Genomic DNA, 21674 nt, shown 5'->3' on the forward strand with positions numbered 1-21674 from the left:
TCTGTCGATAGCAATTGTCACAAACGTTGTCTGCACGACTCACCCACAGAATAAGAGAAAAAAAAATTGGCTTGGCTGGTCTTTTACGGCAGAGGGTAGTATATATATATATATATATATAGTGGCTTCATTGGTGGGTGTGGTGTTGAGAGCATTGAGAAGAGAAACGTCAGGAGAGTATGTCAGACCGTATATTGAGCAAGTTTTCCAGCTGGAAGAAGTACAAGAATCGTGGTAATCGTGGTGGACCTGTGCGACGTGCCTCGATTAGAAGGGTGGATTACACTAGCGTTCAAGAATTGCGAAGTCACAAGTTTATATTCCACCGAGGGTTTACCAGTAGAAGGGACTCGTTGAAAAGAGCACGTAAATTCAGCAATAAGAATGAGTTGCAATCAATTATGAGATATATCAATCTTTCACAGATGAATATCAAAGAAATCGTGACGGCACCGTTGATGACCATTTTCCAGCCATTGCACAACAACAGTGTCGTGGTTCCCAGGAGAACCGTTCGAACCTCCGTGTACAAAAGACGGTCCATCAGAAGAGCTGCCACGCTTCCAGCATCGTTGCGTTCCAACCACAGCCGTTACAGCAGCAATAAACGCATCAAATTGCTTCGCCTCTGGAAGGAATATCTCCTGCTGGTCATCCTACAAAGAGTGCATCTGAGAATCAATCTCCTCACATAATCAGCATCCTCAAGCATACTACTGTTTCTCAATATTCTTCTTCTTGGCAAAATTTTTCACTCACTCTATGCATTTTTTTTCTGTATGACACTGCATATCAGGAACTTTTAACAAGCACATGTAAGTAATATATACACATACACACACATATATTGGATGGGAAGTTGTTCAGATGAGTGGTTCCCATAGCAAGGTGCAACATGCGCCGACTTCCATCAATAATGATAAGTTTCTCAAAGTCTCACCAAGTTTATTCACGCCAGAGAGACTCGATTTATTCGATTCAATGGATTTGTATACTACGTTGATGAAATCAAATAAATTTCTAGAGAATGGTGATCGTCTCTCGAATATTAGTCTACGAATAGTCAATAAGGCTCTGTTGAAGTACCATTCCGTGAATCGACCCAAGAAGAGAGACGGGGTTAAAAACGTGTATCACGTATTGAATTCTGCATCTTTGATAAGTGGTACAACACAGCCTCCTGCTACCAAGACACAACACGTGGAAACGCGACCTATGATTTTGAGATATGCTCCAGCACGACCTACTGCCACTACTACTACTAGACCGCAAGCTTTGAAATCAATAAAATCTACACTTACGAGCATCTCAGAACGACATCAATCACAAGTGGACACTTCTTTGAATCCAAAGACTGTCGTTACAGGATTCAAACCAAATACACTGATCACAAACACTGCCAAACCACAAGTTGTCTCGAGACAAGAATCCTTGTTTAGTAATACGAGTAGCCACGAACAGAAAATATTCTTCTCCAGCGAAGACGACCTCTCTGATTGGAACATTAGCGTTTCAGATGATGATGACGATGATGACGACGAAGATTATGAAGAAGATGACGAGGATGACGAGGATGACGATGACGACGATGAGGATGAAGACAAATTTTACAAGAAACAACTGGACAAATTACTTTTTGCCAAGACATCTTCTCCCGGTAGTAGTAGCTCCCACAATGACCATACAGTGAAAAAAAGCTTACTTAGTGGACTGTTCTCTAGTGGACCCCCCGTGACACACCAAAACGTCACTTCATCTCCTCATAACATGACCACTTTGGAAACCAGCAATGTCATAGCAGTAGGATCTGTGACTCCACCACACCAATTACAAGCCAAGGAAGTGATCAAGCGAACCACCGGAAGTTTCAGTAGTATTGTCTCTGAAAATACAAGAGACAGGTACGCTTACGAATCGAACGCACCGCTGACAGCAAAGACAATCCTACCAACAGCATTATCCACACACATGTTCATACCCAACAGTGTCCATCAAATGAGAATGGATGCAGCAACAAGAAGACGTGGTTCAATAGATATCCCAAACAAAAACAGAAACGGTATCAAAACCAGAATGGAACTCTCAGAAGAAGCGTCCTTCAACAAACACACACGGCGAGGCAACAACAACAACATGCATAATAACATTCGTGGATAACACCAAACATGAATATACATATAGTCTAATATATAATTCATTTTATAGTATCTTCAACTGGGCTTTCGTTTCCAGCGATTGTATGAAAATTTTTGGCAGAATTGAAATTTTAATATAAAAAAATTTGATGCGATGAGCATCAATGATAGCCATTATAGTGAGAGGAAGAAGATCGATATAGTTAGAACTTACCTATAATAGATTATGTTAAGAAGACAGGCACGTGAAAGAAGAGAGTATCTATACCGCAAGGCGCAACAGCTGCAAGATGCACAGTTGGCGGAGAAGAGACAGCTCATAAAACAGTCGTTGGCCCAAGGTAAACCGTTACCAAAGGAAATTGCTGAAGATGATAAACTACAAGCGGATTTCCGTTTTGACCAGACTACAGAAGAGGATGAAGAAATAGATAATGAATACTCCCATACTAGTGGGTTGGTAGACCCAAGAATCGTGATAACGACGTCTCGTGACCCAAGTACAAGGTTGTCACAATTTGCTAAAGAAATTAAATTAATGTTTCCCGAGGCAACTAGATTAAATAGAGGTAATTTGATCATGTCAAACTTGGTTAGTGCTGCTATTAAATCTGGTACTTCAGATATTGTACTTTTGCATGAACATCGTGGTGTTCCAACAAGTCTTACAGTTTCACATTTACCACATGGTCCCACAGCATTTTTCAGTCTGCATAACGTAGTCCTCAGACACGATATTCTCAATAGCGGCAACGTCAGTGAAGTCAATCCTCATTTAATATTCGACGGTTTTACGACAAAATTAGGTGAAAGAGTTGTTTCTATATTGAAGCATCTTTTTGCACCAGGTCCAAAAAAGGACAGTGAGAGAGTCATGACGTTTGCAAATAGAGGTGATTTTATCAGTGTGAGACAACATGTTTACGTCAGAACAAGAGATGGTGTGGAATTAGCAGAAGTTGGTCCTAGATTCGAAATGAAATTATTTGAGTTAAGGTTGGGTACATTGGACAATAAAGATGCAGACATTGAATGGCAATTAAGACGGTTTGTTAGAACTGCTAACAGAAAAGATTATCTGTAACCTGAAAAAAAAAGAATTAGAAAGTTTTCATTGTACATATATAGAAATAAAAGTAATAGAAAGATAGTGGAATACATATTTTTATATGACTTTATATGTGTAAATGGGGATAATTATTTTTTATTTGAAAAATCTGTAACTTTTTGCCTTAAGATATCACCAAATTTCTCTGTCTTCAGAGGATAAATGGGTGAACTTGGACTAGTGGCATTAGACGATGATATTTGTAGCTGTTGAATGGATACTACTGAACTACCACGTCTTCTATCTAAAAATGCAGTGGTGATATTCGTTGGGGATATTGGAGTATTTGAGTAAGTTCTTGTTCTCATCAATGGACTTGAAATATTTTGAGCTGAAGCCACGGTAGGTAAATTGTTATGAGCAGACGAAGATCTCTTAGATCTTGGATGAAGCAAATGTGCACCAGGAGATTTTGAAGTTGTTTTAAGGTCATTAGTATTATTGTTGTTCTCTTCCTCTGAAGAAAATTCGTCACTTTCACTGGAATCTATATGAAATTTTGATTTATAACCGTCTTGCAAAAGTATACTTGAACAAGGTGGAGACATTGGATTATTCATAGAATTACTCGTTGGAGAGCGTGAAAACATATTATTATTGGAAAGACGCCTTGGATTTTGTGGTGGTGACAGATAAGATGATGATGAATCACGTTTAACCAAGAAAGGATTTAAGAAACTTGGATTGTTATTATTGTTGTTTGAATGTTTGATAAATGATGTAGAATATGAAGAGTTTAAAGGGGGCGGCTTAGAAATGGGAGCTTGGTGTTGGTTTGTTTTTTCATCAGTCAGTAAATCAGCATAAGAATAGAAATTTAAACATTTTTCATTATCACCAACGGATTCTTTATTAGTAGGCTCTCGTTCATTTATATTTGAAACAGATGAACTTCTTGAGATACCTAAAGCCATATCCAAACCTATCACCGAGGGATTTCTTGAATGAACCAAGTTAAGGTCACATAGGTCTGTCGACTTGTCTGCTATGATAGAACAACTTGCATCCAACGCGGGGGCCACCATATTCTCCAAGGTACGACGATGGTGATGATGAGCCATGACAGGAGTAGATACCTGAGACACAGATTGGCCTGAGAAACAAGTGTTCAAAGAACCTGGAGATGGCATAATATTGTTAGTGGACTGCGCTCTTGACAATCTTCTTCTTGCGCTCGAAATTGCTATAGGTTGTACAGGCACATAACTAGCATGTGAAGAGACAGAAGAAACCACAGAATCGTTAGTTGTTTGTCTCTGTAAAAATAGGTTCGAGTTACTCCTATGTTTTTTTGTTAGATTCAAATTTGAATTTGAAGCAGTCAAAGTTACGTTGCTGCCAGACGACATAAGGTATGGATCTTCTACATTTCTTTCAAAAATAAAGGATGGCTCTTCACTGAACGTTGGAGAGGTCTGTATGTCGTTTGAAGGTTCCGGCATGTTGGTAGTTTCGAATGGAGCTTCCATGTTGGTAAATAGAAGATTTGAAATACACCTGATACTAGAGATTTTGAAAAAGTCTTGAAGCAAAAAAAGGACAGATATATTACAGTGTCTTTCAGATGAGTAGATAGGACCTGTGATATAGCTCTAACGACTGACCGCTTGATAGATGATGGGCTCTGAACTGAAAGTCTCCTGCAAAACTCCTGTTTCTCAGTATTAATTTTCTTGTAGGAAATTTCCAAACGACCAAGATTTCTCGATAGTGGAAACGCATAGCGATACTGCAAACTGCAAGAGTTTTGGCAGCAGCAGCGTGGCTACAGATGGGGGGGGATTGAGCTGCTTTAATATTAAGCATATAGTTTATCTTGGATGCCCCAGAGAGTTTGAACGGATTGCTAGGCTTGGCAGAGTAAAAATTTGCCTCATCAGGTAATTGTTGCTAAGAAAGTCACGTGAGAATTACTCGTTTAGGAAATAATCTGCGCATATAGATTTTGGGTCGAGAGATCAAAGCCCTCCAAACACATCAAGATGAGAAGGTTGGTTGAAAGAGATGCTCTGGAGGACTGCTGGTGCGACATCGAAGGCTCCTGTATGTAGGCTGTTGGGCAAGTGGAAGTTTGCCAGGTACTATGCTGTTGACACGCGGAAGCTAGAATATGCAGGGAGAAACGAGCAAATTGAGAAAGATTTAGATTATTACTATCCTTCAATGAGTGTTTTACGAGGTAATCATCAGGGCAAGGCTCAGTCGATAACTGTGGAACAATTTAATGCACAATTCCAGGATCGAGAAGAGTTTGACCGGTACGGAAGCGTTCTGTACACTATGAATGGTAGAATCAAAAATATAAGGTTTTCAGGTAAAAAGATCTGTTTTATAGATCTACAGGCAAATAATGATAACAGACTGCGGCCGTCTGCCGTACAATTGATAGTAAATTTCAATGCACTTGATCCTAAATTGACTGTGGAAGATTACGTAGCTGGAACAACTTTCCTGAGGAAGAATGACTATATTCAAGTTCAAGGCTTTGCCGGAGTTTCAAGTTCGTCCACTCATCAGTTGTCTTTAAGATGTACAAAAATCCCTTCGATCCTATCTCCTGTGAAATTACCGTTACCTTCCAAGTTGGTATCAACTTCGAAGATTCATAAAAACAGGGTCATTGACTACCAACTGAACGGTACACAAATTTTGATACTTAGAAGCCAGGTTATAAAATCAATAAGGGAGTTCCTTTACAGTCAGGGTTTCTTAGAAGTAGAGACTCCAATACTTTCTTCTAAATCAAGTGGAGCCAATGCAACACCTTTTGTAACAAAAACTAAGGATAACGTGCCATTAGAGTTGCGAGTCGCCCCGGAATTATGGTTGAAAAGACTAACTATTAGTGGGTTAAATAAGATTTTCGAAATAGCTAAAGTTTTCAGAAATGAAGGGATAGATGCGGTTCATAACTCTGAATTTACGATGCTAGAATTTTATCAGACATATGCTTCCATGGATGACCTCATAACGATGAGTGAAAATTTGTTTAAATCCGTTTTATTAGATTTACAGAAGTTGATTAAGGAACAAGGCAACGAAATCAATGATCAGATTTCTTCCAATATTGATACGCTTGTTTTCAATTTGCAAGAATCCAACTGGAAATTCAAAAGAATTGAATTTTTACCAACACTCTCAAATGAATTACATACAGACCTCAATAAAATCGATTTAGACGAACCGAGTGAGATCCTCAAAGCTATTCCAGAGGATGTGAAGCACCATCTTTTCAGTCAGAATGAGGCATTATCTCCGCATAGAGTGCTGGATAAGTTGTGTTCTCACTATATTGAGCAAAAATATTGTAATACACCTCACCCAACGTTAATCTACCATCATCCTTTACCTCTTTCACCACTAGCCAAAAGAAATCCCTTGAATCCACGAACAGTAAAGAGATTTGAGCTATTTATTAACTCTAAAGAGTACGTAAATGCTTACGAAGAAGAAAATTGTCCACATTTGCAAATGGAGAACTTTGTTAATCAACAGAACCATAAAGATTCCAGTACGATCGATTTCCAATACGTGGAATCGATGAAGTATGGTATGCCACCAACTGGAGGACTGGGACTGGGTATTGATAGGCTCTGCATGCTCTTACTGGGAAAACCTAGGATAGAAGATGTTCTACCATTCGGAACAATTGATGATGTTAATACTCAATGAAAAGAAAAATCTCCTGTAAATATATACATGCATATACATAGACAAGATCCTTACCTATATGAAAGATCAACTGCCGTATTGAGAGGTATATACATGAGTTACTTGTTCAACCTCGTTTCCTTACGCGAATGCTTTATAATAGATTAAAATTAACGCGTTACTAAAAACATTCAACTACTCTCAGTTGGGATGATAAAGCACGGAAACTATGATCCCACTGACCGTTGAGAAGGCTCTGCACTCGATACATACAAAGACTTACCATTCTGAAGTGCCAGAAAGCATCAAATCGTCGAATTCTCCCGTTATATTAGGTGTAGATGAGGCGGGTCGTGGTCCTGTGGTCGGACCCATGGTATATGGAATTGCATACTGTACGAGAGACTTTCAAGAACAGGTGTTGATCCCGGACTACGACTTTGATGATTCGAAGAAATTGACTGACGAAGTGCGCCGTAAACTGTTCAGACTAATATATGAGGATAGACAGATTAACGATGTCGGTTATGCTACAACTTGCATTTCTCCATGTGACATTTCCAATGGGATGTTCAGATTCCCACCTTCCAAGAACTACAATTTGAACGAACAAGCTCACGACGTTACAATGGATCTGATTCAAGGCGTGATTAACCAAGGTGTTACGATAGAACATGTATATGTAGACACAGTGGGTCCACCAAATACGTATCAGAAGAAACTGGAAACCAGATTTCCCGGTATCAAATTTACAGTGGCAAAGAAGGCAGATTCTCTGTATTGTGTAGTCAGTGTTGCTAGTGTGGTTGCCAAAGTCACGAGAGACTTGCTAGTAGAAGCGTTAGAAGAAGACAGCACCATAAATATACGAGACCACACAACGGGAGAACAATGTCCCGTAGGTTCTGGTTACCCATCGGACCCACGAACAAAAGTATGGCTCAGACAGCAACAGACGCCGCTGTTTGGCTGGCCTCTGGAAATGGTCAGGTTCTCATGGCAAACATGTCAAACTCTACTAGATGACAACGCCAAGACTGGTAAAGGTGTCGAGATTCAATGGGAAGAAGACTTTATAAACTCCAAAAAAAACCTGGAACAAGCCTGGAAAACGTACACATCGCAGGATACCAACTCTCCAATCACTCTAGACAACTGGTATCACTGAGTTGACGCTTTCTTTGGACATACATATACGTATATATACACAGCAATGCATGTATTGCGAAGCTCGTGCGAAGAGATTCCTCTCGGAGTATTGAAATTTGCAAATGGATTTTAAAGTCGATTTTGTAGAAAAGCCATAGGAAACTTTAGTTGATTATTGGCTGATCGTTACTAAATCTCATATTTCAAGCAATTGAGTCCCAGTAAAAGTATTCGAGGGTTTACTAGAATATTCTCATTTTGTTGTATTCAGTAAGTTACGGAACTAGGAGTTGTGTCTGTTTTAGTTCTAGAAAGGTTGTAAAGTTATTAGGGAGGAAGAACAAAGAAAATTTTAATTTGTTCATTGATTCAGAGAGTTATTAGATAATGTCTACTTTTGCAAGAGTCTTACCAAGGTTATCGAGAACGTCTTTGGTTTCGGGTGCCAGATTGCAACTTAGATATCAATTGAGATGCTATGCATCTTATCCTGCTCATACCGTCATCGATATGCCTGCCTTGTCCCCTACCATGTCTGAAGGTAATATTGCAAATTGGTTAAAGAAAGAAGGTGATTCATTGTCTCCAGGTGATGCTATTGCGGAGATTGAAACGGATAAAGCAGTAATGGAATTCGAATTCCAAGAAGAAGGTTATTTGGCTAAGATATTAGTCCCTGGTGGTACCAATAATGTCCAAGTAGGCAAGCCAATTGGTATCTACGTTGAGGAGGCCGATGATGTTGCTGCATTTAAGGATTTCAAACCAGAAGACGCTGGAGAGGGAAAAGCTGCTGCAAAACCTGTAGAGGAAGCTGCTCCAAGTAAGGAAGAGCCTGCTAAGAAAGAAAGTACTACTAAACAACAACAAACCACGAAAAACCAACCATCATCCGATGAGATTAAAGCACCAGCAAATAGAATTTTTGCTTCCCCACTGGCTAAGACCATGGCTCTTGAAGAAGGTATCTCATTGAAGAAAATCGAAGGTACAGGCCCTCATGGTAGAATTGTTAAAGCAGATATCGAGAACTATTTGAAGAGCGCATCAAAGGGAACAGTAGGTGCCGCAACAGGCGCCCCTTCCGTAGGAGTAGCATCTTATGAAGATATTGAAATTACGAATATGAGAAAGATTATTGGTGAACGTCTATTACAATCGACACAGAACACACCTTCTTATATAGTATCTTCAGATATTTCTGTTTCCAAATTGCTGAAGTTGAGAAAATCATTGAACTCTAGTGCACATGAAAGATACAAATTATCAATCAATGATGTTTTGGTGAAAGCCATCACTGTTGCTGCAAAAAGAGTTCCAGAGGCTAACTCTTACTGGTTACAAGATCAAGGCATTATCAGGAAATTCAATAACGTAGACATCTCAGTGGCAGTTGCTACACCAACAGGATTATTGACACCAATTGTTAAGAATGCAGACTCCAAGGGATTAATGACTATTTCAAAGGAGATTAAAGAACTAGTAGCACGTGCAAAGATAAATAAACTCGCACCAGAAGAGTTCCAAGGTGGTACCATTTGCATTTCAAACATGGGTATGAACGATGCTGTTTCTATGTTCACTTCAATTATCAATCCACCCCAATCTAGTATATTGGCCGTGGGTACGGTGAAAAGGGTTGCCCTAGAAGATGCTGGTTCAGAAAATGGAATCTCATTTGATGATCAAATGACAATCACTGGCACTTTCGACCACAGAACAATTGACGGTGCTAAAGGTGCTGAATTCATGAAAGAACTCAAGAATGTCATTGAAAATCCTTTAGAATTACTCTTATAAGGGAATCGTCTATTTCCATCTTGTAAATGTCAACCTACTTTTTTATCTCATATTATCAATCCTTAACAGAAGGAATATTCACTTTTGGAAAAGAAAATGTATATATCTGGTTTGTATGAAGAATTTGTGAATAATATAATTGATTTCAATTTGCTAATTGAGCAAATCTGAGCTGTTCGAGAGTCATTACCAGGTTGGTTCGAACACGTTAAACGTGTGAAGATGCACCTGTATGTAATTTGTACAAGATCTTACAACATTAGTCATCTTTTCTGGCCACCATTAAAAGTGTATATCAAATATTACTTTCTTGTCTATTTCGCCTGTCATTATCACTTTTTTTTCCCTCTTCGATATTACGAGGGCTGTTGATGAAAATTGAGGAACTTTTAACAAAGACGAAGATAAAGGAAAAACACAGTGTAGTTTACAGATAGTTTTTTAATTAAGACTTGGGTATTCAATCGAAAAGTATATTTGAGCTTTAAACACAATGAATTTTTTGCCATCCTTCATATTAAGTGACGAATCTAAGGAACGTTTCAATAGAATTTTCAATCTTGCTCATACTGCTGCTCATTACGGTTGGATTCCATTCGTGCTATACTTGGGTTGGGCTCAAACACCAAACAAACCAAATTTATTGAACCTATTATCGCCACTACCTAGTGTATAACTTTACAAACTGAATGGTCTGTCAAGATACTATGGAAACATTCATTTTCAACCTTCATGTATATAACTAATATAAAGTGTCATATACTCTCAACGGAACACTGACTTTTAAATAACGAAAACATGATTTGTATGTATATGCTGCAAGAGTAAACAGAAAACTTTTTATAATATGATTCGATTAATAACGATTTATATGTTTTGGTGTTTACAAATTTAAAAGATATACCTAATTAAAAAAACTTCATAACATTTTCTTAATTACATTTAGTAACCGAAAGCAGCTAATTGCTTAGCAACATCAGATTCGGAAGCAGCAGCGTTAGCAGCAGAGACCTTCTTGTTGAAAGCCTTCTTCTTGGCGTAGTATTCGGCAGATCTGACCTTTCTCTTTTCTTCTAACTTAGCAACAACATCTTCGTATTTCCAACCGACGGAAGAAGATAACTTAGATAAGGTGGTGTACTTTCTACCTGGTTTTAATCTTAAGACTCTTAAAGCGTTTGGAACAACAACTCTCTTCTTCTTGTCGTATGGTGGTGGAACACCTTCGAAGACCTTTAATCTTTCCATAGCAGCCTTACCACGGGCAGTCTTGTGAGCAATCATACCACGGACAGCTTTGTAGAAGATTCTAGATGGGGCTCTGAAGTGGAATGGACCTCTAGTTTTGTTGAAAATGGTAGCTTTTCTCAAGTAGTCATGGTACTTTAATTTATTTCTGAAGAATTCACCAGAAACGTTTAAGGCTTCAGCTCTGACAACAACAACCTTTTGACCGTTTAATAATTCTTTAGCAACAATAGAAGCTAAACGACCTAATAAATGGCCCTTACCGTCAATGACAACGACTTTTTCGAAAGTAGACATCTTCTCTATGTTGGTTTGCTTACGTTGTTCTTCGAAAAATAACTATAAGAATAATAAATATTATCAATACTTAAAATATTCAATGTTAACTCTTGCGGTATCAGTAACAATATTGAAAATTGATGCGATATTCACTAACTCTGAGTCTCCAGAGAGTCGCTTGCTGGGTGTGAAGAACAATCCAGCCTGTACTGAGTCGGTGATGGGACTAGCAGCGGTCCCCGTAGGCAGAGAGGTTTACACGGAGTCCACGCGAAGTCTCATGAGAAGCAAGCTAGGCTACTTCCCCCCAGGCCAGTAGGAACAATCGCGAGAACTCGAAGTTAGCGGGACAACATCCAGTAGAAAGAGTGCCCGATTCCCCAGAACGGCAGGAGAATTTCCACCGCGAGACGCAGCCCATCGCTTCCCTACGAAAAGTAGAAAAAATAGAAGAAACTGAAAAATTTGATTTTTCTCGGTCGAGAAAATGGAAGAGTTTTGGGTGTACAGATTTATGTATGGGTTCAGTAGTCAAATAAGATTTGGCTGGAATCCAAAGCTCTTACCACTCATCTTCTCTTTCATGATACAACTCTGACATTAATTCAAGTTTACTTGGATTTCAAAGGCAAAAATAGGTTTATGCTCATAGAGTACGTAAAATTTACATAAAATGTATATTAAGGATTCACCATGGTGATGGTGGCACTCTCAGTATCTAGTACTAATTGTTTGTTGTTGTTACTTGCAATCGTCGTACCACTCATACTGCTATTAGTTGAGTGCGGTTTTTTTAATGGTGATGAATCGAAGTCCTTGTTTCTCTCCTCGCTGTTACTGTCATTATCATTGGAAGTCGTAGTTGTGGTATTGCTATTATTTCTTGTATCAGTATTTGCCTGGTTAACAGCAGGTGTATTGTTCACTGAACTGAATTGTAAAAGATTCCATACTCCTGGAGAGCTTCTTAAATTGACTGATTTATTTGCTACTGGCGTAAACTTTGCATTGAAATTTATGTTCAATATCTTACTACTATTATTATTCGTTTTATTGTTTGTGATATTGTTGTTAAATTCGCGATCATCCAATTTTGGTGGGCTCCTCTGGTTCATAGCACTACCACGTTCTGGGGTATATGCTTCCATGGCAGTTATGTGGAAAGGCTTGGTAGGTGATCTTAATAGAGAATCATACCCGGGAGATAGGTGTGCCGCTGGTGCCGTATCTAACATGTTTTGAGTTGGCCCATCTATTATAGGCCCTTGAGATAGTGAAGTCGTAATGGAAGGTAATTGAGTCGTGATGTTGTTATTGGTGTTATTATTGTTAATTGGCTTACTGTTTATCGCTGGGTTTCTGTCAACGTAGCCATTTATTGTTGGAGCTGCTTTCTGGAAAGATACTAATGCATTATTTGTAGGGTTCTTTGAAACAGGACTGGTATCAACAACAATCTTGGGAAACTGTCTTTGCATCAAACTTGGTCCATTCATGATTGGAGGCTGTGATATAATAGGGATACTGTTAGCCTGTTGATAACCAAATTCAGTCTTCTCCTGGTATTCGTTGTGAGTAGTTTGATATGGCTTGCTATCAAATACAACAGTCCCCTGGCTAGGTTGGTCTTTGACCTGCATTCTGTTCGGCAGCCCACTGTTAAAGTTGTTTGGTTTATAATCAAGCTGTTGATTGGTATTTACGTCATGTTGAGGAGATGTTTGAGTTGTGGATTCAAATTGTGAAGATTGCAATTGAGATGGCAAACAATTATATTTGGTCATATGTAATTGAAGTTGTCTTGCCACAGAAGATCCACGTTTAATTTTACTTAAATCACCACTATTCCATTTTTCAATGAAGTCATTTTGATAATTTTCACTAATTCTCCACTTCATCCCTTTTCCTGGTTCATTCGGTTTCCTAGGAACTTTTTCAAATGCTTTATTTAAGGACAAATTGTGTCTTATTGAATTTTGCCAACCTGTCTTGGCAAATCTATAATATGCATAATTTTTGGAGATAAATTTATAAATATCAGCCAAAGATATGATGCCTTCTTCAGTGGATAAAATTGCTTGTGTAATCATCGTTGCATATGAATGAGGTGGCTTCACAGTTTTATTTTCATCACGAGATAAATCAGAAGCATAATCTAAAGGTTGTGGGAAACTGTTTAATGAAGAGGAATCGAATCTTTGTAAACTTGAAAGGGATGACGACGATTTTTTGTGATTCATTGCGATTGAATTTGCTTGAGAATATATTTTATTGCTACTTACACCGTTTTGATGGACAAATTTTGGTCCTGCGGGAAAGGGAAGAGTAGAACTACTACCATACATTTTGAAAGTTCTTATTTGACCTTGTGGTAGTTCACTAGCACGTTGAGTTTGTCCTGTGGGAACTTGATATCTTTCTTGTTGTTGTAAAGATTTGAAATAGTTAGAATTTTGTATAATTTCAGTAATAAGTGGGTTACTGCTATTTCCTGTGGGTCCCACAAGTGGCAATAATTGTGGCACTAGATGTTCCATACAACTTGGAGAGATAACTGGTTCTTGATCCGGTAATATAAATACCATTTGAGTGCCACCAATATCTAGAATGGTACCCGAGGTTAAGCGTATCCCTGGACCTGTATTAACTCTTTCAAAGTTAACTTTGGCACCGTTACGTCCTAGCACGACTAGCTCCCATGCACCGACCTGCATGTTGAACCTTATCATCGCATGTCTTCTTGAAACCACTTTAGCTGGTCCCAGATCAATGTCCACGTTCAATGATTCATCATTATTATTCGCATCCTGCGTAATTTTCAAAGGATTATCAGTATTTCTTCCAATAATGATTTCTAAATCCTTTACGTAATAAGTCCAGTCCTTACCTGCAATTTTAGCATACGCTTGCACTTCAGTAGCAAAATTTCTCTCGTTGGAATAATCCCTTGAAACCACTGTCATATGTTCGGGTAGCGACAATATCGATATCACTGTATCTATGAGACTTTGATGCTGGCTTTTATTACCAATGGCTGTCATTTTAATTCACTCTTGTAATGGTTATTGTATCCTGATTGAGAATAAAGGGGAAAATAACCTGGTAAAACGATGATAATGTTCCCGGATGATATAAAATAGACTTTACCTTCTACCTTGATATTGAGCAAAATAGTGTGTTGAAAATGGGAGAAAAAACAATATCTGACCTCTAAACAACAGTTAATCGATCAGGTTACAATAAATTTCGCCTTCAACAACAACAAAAGCTATAGATTACTGATTCTACCGACGGTGCAATCCACACTAATCGATCCCATCTCTCTTTGTTTACATTTTCATTCCATAAAAAAAATAGCAATTTTCCGTTTCCCGTGAGAAATTTCGGCCCATCTGGACTTCCCGAATGCAACCCTAACTGCTATTTGCATAGTTAAATCAAACAATACATAGTAAAACATGTTAGGGTTGCTTTTAAATTGAAATTTTATGGGTGTCAGGCATTGATTTGGCTGGAAAATTCAGAATATATATATAAAACTGGCATAGGATTCCATTCATTGAGTGCTGTGGTTAGGACTAGTATCGGTATGTCAGGGATGGAGAATAGCTCGGTGGGCTCATTAGTGGTTTCGTTGCTCGCCAACGTGGACATTAACGAGTCGAAAGTGGACGAATTGTCCTTACAGGTGTCTGAGTTGATTACAAATAGGAAAATTAAATTGATCGATATCATTGTGCTGCTGAAGGATTATATCACTTCTGAGGAGGATACAAAGAGGAAAAAGGCATTAGCTTCTTTGACGTCAGTTTTACGTACTTTGAAACCAGATCAATTGCTGAAAAATGAAGTTAGTGTGGTATTCACGTTTTACAAGTCTAAATTGCAAGATACTGTCTTGTTGAAAGAAGCTTTCGAAGGGCTCAGTTCATTGATGTCAATGAAGTATATTTCCTTCGAAGAAACTATTGTCTTACTCGATTTCTTAAGAGATGACTACCACCAAAATGAACATTTGGCGCCAATCAGATTCTTCACATTCAAGATTTTAGAATCTGTCTATGATAGATGGAGTGAGAATTTGAAAGATAATGTCAAATCAAGTGATCTGTTCATCAAAAGTTTCATAAATATATCTACTGGTGAAAAGGATCCAAGAAATTTGCTAACTTCCTTCGCATTAAACAGTTTGATCATTCAGAACTTACCTAACGCCCCAAGTTATGCTCAAACATTGTTTGATATTTTATTTTCTTACTTCCCAATTACTTTCAAACCCCCAAAGAATGATCCTTACAAGATTACTAATACAGATCTGAAATTGGCATTAAGAGAGGCTATATCATCTTCAAGTCTCTTTGCAGAAGATGCCTTTGGAAATCTAATTGATAAATTGTCTGCTACTTCTCCAATTGTTAAGAACGATACTTTGTTCACCATCAAAGCATGTATCTTAAAATTTGGCGGTAAAAATTGTTTGCAATTTTGGTTACCTATATGGAATGGTCTAAAATTTGAAATTATGCATAATAGCGAAGGCTCGGAGGCTTCCTTCTTGAATCCATTAGAATCGTATGCTTCTCAAGGTAACGATGAAAGTGAAAAGAGCACATACGAAGCTGCTCTGGATGTTATCAAGACATTGTCTTTGGAATTGGCAGATTTCGATATAAATGCTTTCAATAAATTTTTTAGTTATATCTTAGAAGAACTGACACCTAACTTCACCTACAGCAAAGATCTAAAACAGAGTTGTAGTATCTTAGCATCAATTGCTAGTGCAAATAAAGCTACTTTCGATAAAACCATCGATGATACGTTACCTTTGTTCTTAACTGACACATCAGAAATTTCAAAACTTAAGTTGTTATTAATGAATCTATCTTTCTTTTTAGACGCCTATATCACTGTATTTGGTGAGACAACCATCACAAGTTCTGTCGACGCTGAAACTGTCGCACAGAATAAATTGCTTGATTATAAGGATGAGATATTGATGATTTTGAGTAAAGCTTTGACAGGAAATTCAAAATCAGAAGTCACTGTCAGAACTCTATCCATAATCCAGTTCACTAAGATGATAAAAATGAAAGGGTATTTGACGAAGGAAGAAATTGCATTGGTAATTCAATATCTGACTGATACAATTTTAACGGATAATAACAAAAACATATATCACGCTTCTCTAGAAGGCTTGAAGGTAATTAGTCAAATATATGAAAATATCGTATTTGAGGTCTCTCTAAAGAATATGCTAGATTTATTACCTTTAGATTGTACGGAAATAATAAACTATAACAGTGATGAAATAATACAACTCGAAACCATTTTGAAGATAATTTTAGATTTTACAACGTCAAGACATATTTTGGTCAAAGAAAGTATTATTTCTCTATGTAATAAATTGCATATGGTCTGCGAAAAGAAACATTCTGATGAATACTGTTTCCTTCTATTATCAGCCATCTATTCATTATTGGAAAACAACATATTAACTGTAGCAGAAACTGATGCTAATTATATCAAGGAATCTGTGGAATCAATTTTACTGAATTTGGCCCTAACTAATAACCCTATAATCCATGATGACCATAATCTATCATTATTAGCCAACGTAGTATTCTTTATTAATATTAAGAGTGATAGGAAAAATCAACCTGCATATTTGGAAAGAACAAATAAATTATTTTTAGATGATTTAAAAATAATGGATAATCCATCACGTTTGGTTATAATATATACCAAAATTATTTCTGCTATTGATAAGGCGTGTGACTTTGAGGAAGCAAACACTATTTTCGAAAAAACACTGGAATTATTAAAATCAAATCATGCATCAATAGGTAGTATGGAAAAATTGGGTTACTTAGAGCTTTTATGCGTATTAACAAATAAATGGACAGATGTTGGAAACGTTGGAAAATACGTTGATTGGAAAGATCAATCATTTGTGAATCTAGAAAATTTAGTTTGGTTAAGTAGAGGACTAATAATGAAAAATTCAAAGGAAGGAGAAAATATGCTTGACCATTTTATTATCTTGTTGAAAGATACAAAGCTGGGGTCATTTGTTTCTAAATTATTTGAAATATTTGTTATTGATATTGGTTCCATGCGTAAATATAAAGGAATTGCATGGGCAAATAACGTTAAATTACTTTACAAACAAAAATTTTTCAATGATATTTTCCAAGTTCTAGTCACTCACTACAGAGACACATCATCAATGGAAATTAAATGTAATTATTTGACTGCATTATCTTTGATTTTGAAACACACACCAAGTAATTTGGTTGAACCTTACATGAACGATTTATTACCTATGTTGATCCAAGCTTTGGATATGCCAAATAGCGAAGTAAGAGTATCATCTTTGGAAACTTTAAAGGATGCAACAGATAAATTTGGTCCATTAATCACTGAACATATTGAAATTTTGGTGCCATTTTTATTGAAGTTAGTTCCCTCGGATAAATATAACGCTGTTTCAGTAAAATTATTAGCATTACAATTGTTGGAAGAACTAACCACAACGATACCATTGAATTATTTGTTAGAATATAAAGAGAAAGTAATCATTGCATTGGGGCCTATTCTATCAGACAAGAAAAGAATCGTCCGTAGGCAATGTATTGATACAAGACAAGCTTACTATGAACTTGGACAGGTCCCATTCGAATAAAGAGGATAATGCATTTCTATTTTGCTTAAAAATAAAATAATATATGGTAAATGTAGTAAATATGATACAATAATTTGATTCATTTCAAAAGTTTTTAGTAATCGTCTTCTTCTTCACTTGAAGATTCTTCTTCATCACTTAATCCCACAGGTGCTAGACCGGGGGTTAATCCAGCGTATCTATGATCTGAAATAACAGAAGAATCCTTAAGCTCTGTTTTAAACTCTTTAAGCTTGCTTCTTCTCTTGTTACTCCTTACTCTGTTTTTATGAGAGCTGCTATTTTTCAATATAAAATTTTGTACTTCTAATAAATCATCTTTGTTATCTTGGTCCAGTTCCCAAGATTTAGCTATTGAGGTGTTTTGCTCGATTAATGCATTCAAGTATTTTTTTTCCTTCTTAGTTAATGTACCATTAAGTTTATGTTTCTCCAGGTTCTGAAGTTTTGCTGATTGTGCCAAAGTTTTTAATTCATTCTTCTTCGATTGAATCTTTCTCTTTTGAATCTTTTTCTCGTTTTTCTTTATTTTCATCAAGTTCCTTTCCTGTATCTCCACTCTTTTCTTCAAGTTATAATCAATCAACTGTGCTTTAGATCCTTTATGTGCTCTAACTTTACCTTTAGCATTTATCTTCCTAGCACCAGGCAATAAACTTGAAAGAAGACTATTAACAGCATTGGTAGCATGCAGTTGTGAGGAGTTTGTGAATGTTGACATTGTCTGGTAGTTTCAGGATGAGGAATGAATAATATTAGTGCCTGTTAAATGGATCGATGAACTGATGAGCTTACAGATATCATCGCTACTTTTGCGGTGTAGCTTTTTTTTTTTCAATATCTTCGATGAGCTTGAAAGTGCCACAAAGTTTGTTACCCGCATAACCATTTTCAAGATCACGTGATGCTGTAAACTTGTGAATTCGGTCTTCCTCCACCTCTTGGCTTGTAAATCGAGAGATCAGACCTTTGAAGATGAAGAGTTTCTACGATTTGGTTTATACGATTTGTATCTTGTGAACTATACTTATCTTTTTATATTGTATTACGTAGTTTATAAATATTATACAGTTGAATAACATTTTGACTACCTCAACTCTTTTCAAGCAAGCAACAAAAGCAAAGCTTACCCTTGAAGGCTGGTGTAGCAACCGATGCTTTTTGTAGCAAGTCGCTGAGTACTTATCGACGGGACACAATAGAAAAATTAAAAGTCTAACCGAGTATCCGCGATAGTTTAATGGTGAGAATGGGCGCTTGTCGCGTGCCAGATCGGGGTTCAATTCCCCGTCGCGGAGAATTTTTTTTTTTTTAAAACTTCTTCTCTTTAATAATATCCCACTTCTGACTGCAATAAGAGCGGTAAAGTAACCGTTAGGAATGTAGCAAGATGTGCTTTACGTGGTTGAGATGTTCTCAACAATTATTTTTAGAATTACCATAGAGATTCTTTTTGACATAAAAAGGGAAACTTATTCTTAAGAATGCTCGTCAAGTGATCCAAAAATAAAATAATTGAATTCGAGCTTATTGCACATCACGTTAATAACCAAATTTGAAAATAAGAGAATGTCACTAATTGTAGGATTTTTCCTCTATTTCCAGTAATTAATAGTATGTAATTTTCTGCGATGAAGAGGACTGTTATGGTGCATTAGGTAAACTGAAAAAAGCAGCCAAGCTAGCTGCGTTATTTAAGGTATTAATAAAGTTCTCGTCCTGCAACAATAAGTTAGAGATGACCAAACATAATTTGCCTCGTATCAGAACGCTTTCATGCTTCCTGTGCCATCCTTCTGGCTAAAATTTTAAATCGAGAGCCCAAGAATAGCAAATGATCTTGTCAACTGATCTACAGTTATTGTTAGATGAAAAAATTGCAAATGCTGATTTTCACCTAAGAATGTCAAATTATCAAATACGGTAATCCAAAGGCCCACACTAAGATATACATTTCCTCTTTAGGAAGGTTTTCGCTCAAAGCGAGCCGTATTTCCCACTTTAGTCAATGTTGACGCAGCAGGAAGAAAGCTTCCCGTTTAGGCAGGTGTAACTCTTTACTTTTACCTGTTTAAGCTCATCGCTAGATGCAGCGTCAGATCAAAGTCTCGAAACCATCATAGTCTAAGAACGCTATGCATGGTGTGGTTACTATATGAGCAAGATCATCAGTATAGCTTTTTTGCCACTACTTCCGACTGAATAAGTGTTCTTTCATCTTTTAAATTACTCTAGTAAAGAATAGAAATCCTTTATTAATAAATAAGTAGTGTTCTGGGTCATTTTGCTCAATATCGGAAGGGAAAAAGCAAGACATCGGACGACTTTGAATTGCCATTCAAGTAACCTATGGACGTTCAGACAAATAACCATATGTTCACATCAAATACTGTGAATGCTAATATCCCGTCATTCATGGGCGTTATGAATCACGGCTCAGCAAATTTATCTCGTAACAACTCGACGTCATCTTATGGAAGAGAACTTCATTCTGGCATGAGGGACAGAATGAGTTTGCTACGAAAATTGGATCTTGACCCATCGCTGACGTTGGATCTAAGTAATTGTGATGATACTTCGATCAGTGGATATCTAGATATTTTGAATCAAAAGTATCGGTTAGAAGTTGAAAAGATACGTCAGGATAATCTAAAACTATTGGATAAGTTGGTGGATAAGTTAAATTCGATGGAAAATTTATCTGATGAAACTTGTGAAAAACTAATTGAATTCGTAAGAGATGAAAATATAAAGAAGACGAAACTCGATTTGGATGAAGGTTTGACGCTATCCACAAATAGACCAAACTACATTGCATCACCTGCCGGGAAGGAAGATCGTCTATCAGTGTCCTCTCTGCCCTCACATTATAAAATTAATGAATTCAATAGAGGACAAGTCGCATATATTGGTGGGTCCCCTTACTCTGTGGCATTCCAAGGTGGACCGAACAGCACTGGTCCTTCATTTCAAAACCAAACCCCAACTTTTAATCTATACAACGGAGGCACGCTGCCACGTCAATCATCTACTTTAGGTCTCTTTCAACCTGCAGTAAATCCAGTTCTTCCGCCTACTGTCACTAACCAGCCTTTTATAGCACCACAGATAATAACGGGTCCTCCGAACTTATCGCCTCCATTACCAAACAACCATTCTTCTTCTGGTTATATGATGGCTTACGACGCAACTACAAACACTAGACAAAGTTTCCCAGCTCCTTATCCTGCCCTATTGCAACAATATGAGGCTGGTCAAGATCTGAAAGTAATCCCTTTCAAGGCATCAAAATTGAATCTCGGGGCTTCAACTACTCATGAGAACAACGATAGCCATAAAAATAAGAGACCGCATCTTCAAGGTTCTTCAAAAACGAAAATTTCTGTCAATCAAAAACAAAGTACGAGTAACAAGTTAACCAATGACACGGATAGTGCGAAGATGAGGCCTTAAGGTGGGATGCCAACAGAATCACAGAACAGAGGCAATTATTTAGATGGAAGCCTAAAAAAGCCTTTAACTAATGAAACCCCATCCTTTGCGAAGGAAGCTACGTCAGAATTTCCAGTCTGTGGGGCATCAAACAGACCGGTGAGTTTCCTAATCCATACCCATAAACGTC

General features: G+C 37.3%; 13 protein-coding genes and 1 non-coding gene across 14 annotated transcripts; 10 read left to right on the forward strand and 4 right to left on the reverse strand.

The window, feature by feature from the left end:
- Positions 1 to 179: 179 nt before the first annotated feature.
- On the forward strand, positions 180 to 695 carry NIS1 (Nis1p; the record flags this gene model as incomplete). The annotated part of the gene is made up of 1 exon (XM_003959234.1): positions 180 to 695. The coding sequence occupies one exon, from the start codon at positions 180 to 182 to the stop codon at positions 693 to 695; it is 516 nt and encodes a 171-aa protein (XP_003959283.1).
- A 172-nt stretch (positions 696 to 867) lies between these two features.
- Positions 868 to 2157, forward strand: MKS1 (Mks1p; the record flags this gene model as incomplete). The annotated part of the gene is made up of 1 exon (XM_003959235.1): positions 868 to 2157. The coding sequence occupies one exon, from the start codon at positions 868 to 870 to the stop codon at positions 2155 to 2157; it is 1290 nt and encodes a 429-aa protein (XP_003959284.1).
- Positions 2158 to 2361: 204 nt separating this feature from the next.
- IMP4 (snoRNA-binding rRNA-processing protein IMP4) lies at positions 2362 to 3219 on the forward strand (the record flags this gene model as incomplete). The annotated part of the gene is made up of 1 exon (XM_003959236.1): positions 2362 to 3219. One exon carries the CDS (start codon positions 2362 to 2364, stop codon positions 3217 to 3219), a length of 858 nt encoding a protein of 285 aa, XP_003959285.1.
- A 113-nt stretch (positions 3220 to 3332) lies between these two features.
- Positions 3333 to 4685, reverse strand: MLF3 (Mlf3p; the record flags this gene model as incomplete). Its single annotated transcript, XM_003959237.1, has 1 exon — positions 3333 to 4685. The coding sequence occupies one exon, from the start codon at positions 4683 to 4685 to the stop codon at positions 3333 to 3335; it is 1353 nt and encodes a 450-aa protein (XP_003959286.1).
- A 562-nt stretch (positions 4686 to 5247) lies between these two features.
- MSK1 (lysine--tRNA ligase MSK1) lies at positions 5248 to 6915 on the forward strand (the record flags this gene model as incomplete). Its single annotated transcript, XM_003959238.1, has 1 exon — positions 5248 to 6915. One exon carries the CDS (start codon positions 5248 to 5250, stop codon positions 6913 to 6915), a length of 1668 nt encoding a protein of 555 aa, XP_003959287.1.
- A 208-nt stretch (positions 6916 to 7123) lies between these two features.
- Positions 7124 to 8062, forward strand: RNH201 (ribonuclease H2 catalytic subunit RNH201; the record flags this gene model as incomplete). Its single annotated transcript, XM_003959239.1, has 1 exon — positions 7124 to 8062. One exon carries the CDS (start codon positions 7124 to 7126, stop codon positions 8060 to 8062), a length of 939 nt encoding a protein of 312 aa, XP_003959288.1.
- A 368-nt stretch (positions 8063 to 8430) lies between these two features.
- On the forward strand, positions 8431 to 9843 carry LAT1 (dihydrolipoyllysine-residue acetyltransferase; the record flags this gene model as incomplete). The annotated part of the gene is made up of 1 exon (XM_003959240.1): positions 8431 to 9843. One exon carries the CDS (start codon positions 8431 to 8433, stop codon positions 9841 to 9843), a length of 1413 nt encoding a protein of 470 aa, XP_003959289.1.
- Positions 9844 to 10336: 493 nt separating this feature from the next.
- On the forward strand, positions 10337 to 10519 carry TOM7 (Tom7p; the record flags this gene model as incomplete). The annotated part of the gene is made up of 1 exon (XM_003959241.1): positions 10337 to 10519. The coding sequence occupies one exon, from the start codon at positions 10337 to 10339 to the stop codon at positions 10517 to 10519; it is 183 nt and encodes a 60-aa protein (XP_003959290.1).
- A 266-nt stretch (positions 10520 to 10785) lies between these two features.
- Positions 10786 to 11388, reverse strand: RPL16B (60S ribosomal protein uL13; the record flags this gene model as incomplete). Its single annotated transcript, XM_003959242.1, has 1 exon — positions 10786 to 11388. The coding sequence occupies one exon, from the start codon at positions 11386 to 11388 to the stop codon at positions 10786 to 10788; it is 603 nt and encodes a 200-aa protein (XP_003959291.1).
- A 662-nt stretch (positions 11389 to 12050) lies between these two features.
- FKH2 (forkhead family transcription factor FKH2) lies at positions 12051 to 14411 on the reverse strand (the record flags this gene model as incomplete). Its single annotated transcript, XM_003959243.1, has 1 exon — positions 12051 to 14411. One exon carries the CDS (start codon positions 14409 to 14411, stop codon positions 12051 to 12053), a length of 2361 nt encoding a protein of 786 aa, XP_003959292.1.
- A 557-nt stretch (positions 14412 to 14968) lies between these two features.
- Positions 14969 to 18052, forward strand: MET18 (Met18p; the record flags this gene model as incomplete). The annotated part of the gene is made up of 1 exon (XM_003959244.1): positions 14969 to 18052. One exon carries the CDS (start codon positions 14969 to 14971, stop codon positions 18050 to 18052), a length of 3084 nt encoding a protein of 1027 aa, XP_003959293.1.
- Positions 18053 to 18146: 94 nt separating this feature from the next.
- Positions 18147 to 18773, reverse strand: RRT14 (Rrt14p; the record flags this gene model as incomplete). Its single annotated transcript, XM_003959245.1, has 1 exon — positions 18147 to 18773. The coding sequence occupies one exon, from the start codon at positions 18771 to 18773 to the stop codon at positions 18147 to 18149; it is 627 nt and encodes a 208-aa protein (XP_003959294.1).
- Positions 18774 to 19278: 505 nt separating this feature from the next.
- KAFR0Jtrna8D lies at positions 19279 to 19350 on the forward strand. The gene has a single exon. It is a non-coding gene; the product is annotated as a tRNA-Asp (tRNA).
- A 1051-nt stretch (positions 19351 to 20401) lies between these two features.
- KAFR0J00920 (uncharacterized protein) lies at positions 20402 to 21505 on the forward strand (the record flags this gene model as incomplete). The annotated part of the gene is made up of 1 exon (XM_003959246.1): positions 20402 to 21505. One exon carries the CDS (start codon positions 20402 to 20404, stop codon positions 21503 to 21505), a length of 1104 nt encoding a protein of 367 aa, XP_003959295.1.
- Between the last annotated feature and the right edge of the window lie 169 nt (positions 21506 to 21674).

Source organism: Kazachstania africana, chromosome 10, assembly GCF_000304475.1.
Source record: "Kazachstania africana CBS 2517 chromosome 10, complete genome".
In the NCBI taxonomy this organism is placed as follows: Eukaryota; Fungi; Ascomycota; class Saccharomycetes; order Saccharomycetales; family Saccharomycetaceae; genus Kazachstania; species Kazachstania africana.